Below are 5,000 nucleotides of genomic sequence, written 5' to 3' on the forward strand. Positions count from 1 at the left end.
GTCTTACACACTCGGGGTGTGTGTGTGTGTGTGTGTGTGTGTGTCTTACACACTCAGGGTGTGTGTGTGTGTGTGTGTGTGTGTGTGTGTGTCTTACACACTCGGGGTGTGTGTGTGTGTGTGTGTGTGTCTTACACACTCGGGGTGTGTGTGTGTGTGTGTGTGTCTTACACACTCGGGGTGTGTGTGTGTGTGTGTGTCTTACACACTCAGGGTGTGTGTGTGTGTGTGTGTGTGTGTGTGTGTGTCTTACACACTCGGGGTGTGTGTGTGTGTGTGTGTGTGTCTTACACACTCGGGGTGTGTGTGTGTGTGTGTGTCTTACACACTCAGGGTGTGTGTGTGTGTGTGTGTGTGTGTCTTACACACTCGGGGTGTGTGCGCGTCTTTTTATTTTTGCGCTCACACAGCGTTGGTGTCTCCATCTTGCTCTCTTCTCTCTTCTTTTTCACTTCTGTTTCTCCTCAGCTCAGTGGTGCTTTATTTGCATGGCAAATATCCACACTTGTGTTGCCAAAGCTTTGATGAAGAAATTAATATAGTAAACAATTAATGTAGTAAACAATATAGTAAACAATTAATATAGTAGGTTTAAATTGTTAAACTTATGTATCAGCAAATCTCCCTCAAATCTCTCTTTTCACTCATTCTTTCTCTTTCTCATGGCCCATACCAGAAATCCTTTCATATGACTTTTTCCTTTAATTCCATAGACTGTGAAATCTGGTGTGTAAACATCGTTGACCTGAAGGAAATACAACCTGTTCCAGAAGCTTTTCCACATCTCCCATAATCCCTTTGACCGTCTAACAAACACAAAATGTTCACATTTTCACTGCAGTCTTACAACTCGATGTTGAGCTGAGCGCACGGTCCCTGTAACGTAACACTGCAGAGTCAGACAAGAACATGGAGAATCAGTCTGTTATTGTCTTTACCAAAGGTGGACACTGCTGGAACTGTGTTTATGTTGCTACAGACATTAACCTCTCACCTTGAGACAGGCGATACTGCTATGATTATTATGATGCTGAAACTAGGGATGTCCTCCCAGTGTGTAGTTTCACAGTTTATAGATTTCTTCTGGTGTGGTGTGTGTATTTATTGTATTGTGGTGTGTGTATTTACTATGATGTGGTGTGTGTGTATTTATTATATTGCATTGTGTGTATTTATTGTATTGTGTGTATGTCCTGTGTTGAGTGTATCTGTTTTGTAATTATTTTATGTCCTGGTTCTTCTGTGTGTGTGTGTGTGTGTGTGTGTGTGTGTGTTAGCCTGAAACTCCTGAAGTGTGTAACACTACAGCTGCTCAGGACAGAGATTCAGAACACACGTCACAGACTCACAGAACTGTGGCATTTGTGGGTGTGGCTACAGGCTGAAGGCGGCGGAGGAGACAGTCAGACAGGCCATAGTTGGTTACGGCGTCAGACCCAGGCTGACCTCTGGGATGCTGCGTGCCACACACACGCCAAGGGCTCGGCTGAATTACCTAAGGTGGTCCCACCATTCAAGTTCAAGTTCAAGTTCTGAATCTGCACTGACATCTTTTCTTTTGTGTTACACTTGTTGTTGGACAGAAGGCCAAGTTGGAGCTGAAGACGTGAGCGCTTCACGGGCCTGGGGGAACGTGGCAGTCCTGTACCTGGTTCTGGACCCTGGACCTTGTTCTCGCCTCTAACACTCCAGAAAATGAGCGATATGATTGGCTGCTGCGTGTAGTTTGGGTAGGGGGCAGCCATTCATCCTGACTTCTCACTGCATCTTGTGAGGTCAAATCCAGTGACGTTGAAATGGACTTTTCATTGTCCTTATAAGGTAGTTTTTAGACTGGTTGAATTCTAGCTCTTCATTTTAGATTTGTCTTCCACCACCCAGCTCAAAACAAACTTACAATGAAGCCTTAAATCGACATGTTCTTCATACTCATAAACAGCACTATACTCCTAAACATCTATACTACTAAACATCCATACTCATAAACATCTGTACTCATAAACATCACTATACTACTAAACACCCATACTCATAAACATCTATACTCATAAACATCATACTACTAAACATCTATACTCATAAACATCACTATACTACTAAACATCCATACTCATAAACATCTGTACTCATAAACATCACTATACTACTAAACATCCATACTCATAAACATCACTATACTACTAAACATCCATACTCATAAACATCTATACTCATAAACATCATACTACTAAATATCTATACTCAGAAATATCTGTACTCATAAACATCACTATACTACTAAACATCTATACTCATAAATATCTGTACTCATAAACATCACTATACTACTAAACATCAATACTCATAAACATCACTATACTCCTAAACATCTATACTCATAAACAGCACTATACTACTAAACATCCATACTCATAAACATCTATACTCATAAACATCATACTACTAAACATCTATACTACTAAACATCTATACTCATAAACAGCACTATACTACTAAACATCTATACTCCTAAACATCTATACTCTTAAACAGCACTATACTACTAAACATCTATACTCATAAACAGCACTATACTACTAAACATCTATACTCATAAACATCTATACTCATAAACAGCTCTATAGTTGAGAACTAAAACAATAAATCAATAACTATTCCATCCAATACTAGATAGTACCAATCACTAGACTGTGACAGTTACTGATTTGACATTTTGAGATGTTTGAAGTATTGACACAGTTTTTAATAGTAATGAAATGCAGTTTTCTGTAACTCAGTGTTAGGGAAACATATCTGACGTGTTTTGGAAAACTCATTTACATTGGTTTTGTTGCATAAGAACAGGCTAATCACGGTTAGAGTGTGTGTCCTCTGATAAACAGCATATCATCTGTTAGCCACAGGTGTAAACACCCTTAGACGCCCTCATTTAATCCTCATGAAAGGAATGTGTTGTAGCTGGACTCCTTCAGCCTGTGTGTGTTAACATGAGGACTCAGTCAGTCAGTCTCCCAGGGAGCAACACTCGTAGCCCAGCGAAAGCATCCTTACTGTCCTGTCACTTTTTATTGTTCACGTTTCACAGTTAAAAAAAACATCAATAAGTTTTGCCATATTTGTTCGCTGTCCGTCAAAGGACCGTTATTAAACATTTTTGTGACGTTTTCAAAAACATACTTTAAAAAACTCTAAAATACTCATAGCTTAATGTAAAATTACAAATTTATTATATAAAAATCCTATTTACATATTTGTATTTTTGTATACACACATTTCTACTGCTATTTTTCTATCAAATGTCATATGTTAAGCATGTCTGTGAGATTGTATAGTGCTGGCTTTAACACACTGGGTTGTGCAGAGATCCAGTCTTCTCACTGGCTGTCAGGTACTAATATCCATTTCCAGATTGGCTGAATTATGACCACCAACACAGTCTGCGTTGGGCCCCTGAGCCGCAGTAAGGCGCATTTAACGAATTCCCTTTTGGCTCAGGATTCATGTCAGAATTGTCACACATTGTTTCACAAACACAACGGCTCACCTGCTTTAATAAAGACTTTTAAAAGGTTCAGAGTTGTAAGGTCAACCGCGCCCCGAGGGTGAGCAGTCATCTGGAGTCCGGTCTTCAGCAGGGTGGTGACCTCTGTCCCAGTCTTTATGTCCCTTCACCATGTGACGCCCAGCTTCTGGTGCTCTGCACAGTTCCGTCGTGGTCGGAATATGGGAATTCCTCATAGAACCATCCCGGTTGGATGTGTAATGTCAGATTGCGTGATGTGCACCAACCCCACGCCCCCAGAACACGGCTTAGTAGGAGTCGCTCACGCTGACGGCCACGCACCTGCACTGCTTGATCCGCTGGACCTTCCGGTGTCGGTAAGGTGGACGCAACCCGGGGCAATGCAGCCTCACTATCACTGTGGTAATCCGGTGAGGCCGGCAGAAGCCACATGACTGGAAGGGCGCATCGTGTTTTGGGCCTGACGTGGGCTTCCGGCCCTGACGGGGCGGGGTTTGAGGGTGGGACGTGAGCTGGCGAGGGATGTAGAAGGAGTTGCACTGGCCGTAGCAGAAGCGGTTGAAAACGGTTCGGCTCACGCAGCCCTCCAGACTGAGCGTCTGCTGCAGCGGCTGTGTCCGGCACCAGTCGCTCCTCAGGTACTTCCTCTCAGACACTACCAGTGTCTCACGGCTCGATGACAGCAGCTCACGCGTGCCATCCTGTCGCCGTGGTGACGATGACAGCGCGCTGGAAGCCAAAGAGGACAGCTCGTTGCCTCGCAGTTTGTAAGGGGAGGGTATGGAGCCTCGAGGGCGGGGCTTCTTGGTTTCTATGGATATGCAGAGGGCCCATATCAGAATGGCAGGAAAAGCCAATTTCCAGAACATCCTGAAGAGCAATGGAGACAGAAATTACGTCACTTTAACACCCTCTTAATCTTCATTTTAATCTTAGTCTTAATATTAATCTTACTCAGATGCACATTTTCACAACAGACAATCTTCTGACTGAAGTTCTTTCTCATTCTGCTGCATAAGGGATCACATCTGAGTCATACTGGTACAGTTAGTGTGTTGGTGAGGGATTTGACAACAGAATATTAGTAGGAGATTAAATTATATCAACAGTCGGAGAAATAAATTAGCAAATGCAAACATACGTAACAATGACTGATGGCCAAGATGTGCCATGCAGCCTGGCACCGTTTCCGTAATTCTACTGAATTCCTTAATGAGCTCTCCGATATTGCCAAAATTAGTATTTGATGGGGACAAATGGAGAGACTCTCCCAGCGAACGAGTGTACGAGTCATCTCCAGGACATTTTTCGACATCATGCACTGCCATCTCCTCTCACAGAAGTCCCGCGTATTAACAAACATGGCCACCGATCTAAGCCGAGCCATGGCGGGGAATTGGCTTGTGTTTACCATGATACGCCACACAAGTGTAAACAGTCTGAGAGGGAGCACCGTCTGAGGGCCGTCAGATGTGGC

General features: G+C 43.1%; 2 protein-coding genes across 2 annotated transcripts in view; one reads left to right on the plus strand and one right to left on the minus strand.

Moving 5' to 3' along the window:
* LOC113591378 (formin-2) overlaps nucleotides 1-1,684 on the plus strand; it is a 33,278-nt gene extending 31,594 nt beyond the window's left edge. Inside the window, 2 exon segments of the mRNA XM_035532514.1 lie at nucleotides 1,381-1,460; nucleotides 1,584-1,684. Of these exon segments, the coding sequence (XP_035388407.1) occupies nucleotides 1,381-1,460; nucleotides 1,584-1,684 (181 nt within the window).
* A 1,851-nt stretch (nucleotides 1,685-3,535) lies between these two features.
* grem2a (gremlin 2, DAN family BMP antagonist a) overlaps nucleotides 3,536-5,000 on the minus strand; it is a 4,133-nt gene continuing 2,668 nt past the window's right edge. The window contains exon 2 of the mRNA XM_027031855.2: nucleotides 3,536-4,393. Coding sequence (XP_026887656.2) covers nucleotides 3,811-4,392 — 582 coding nt within the window. The 5' untranslated portion in view covers nucleotide 4,393 and the 3' untranslated portion in view covers nucleotides 3,536-3,810. The remainder of the gene's footprint in view (nucleotides 4,394-5,000) is intronic.

The sequence above is a fragment of the Electrophorus electricus genome, chromosome 13, assembly GCF_013358815.1.
Source record: "Electrophorus electricus isolate fEleEle1 chromosome 13, fEleEle1.pri, whole genome shotgun sequence".
NCBI lineage: Eukaryota > Metazoa > Chordata > Actinopteri > Gymnotiformes > Gymnotidae > Electrophorus > Electrophorus electricus.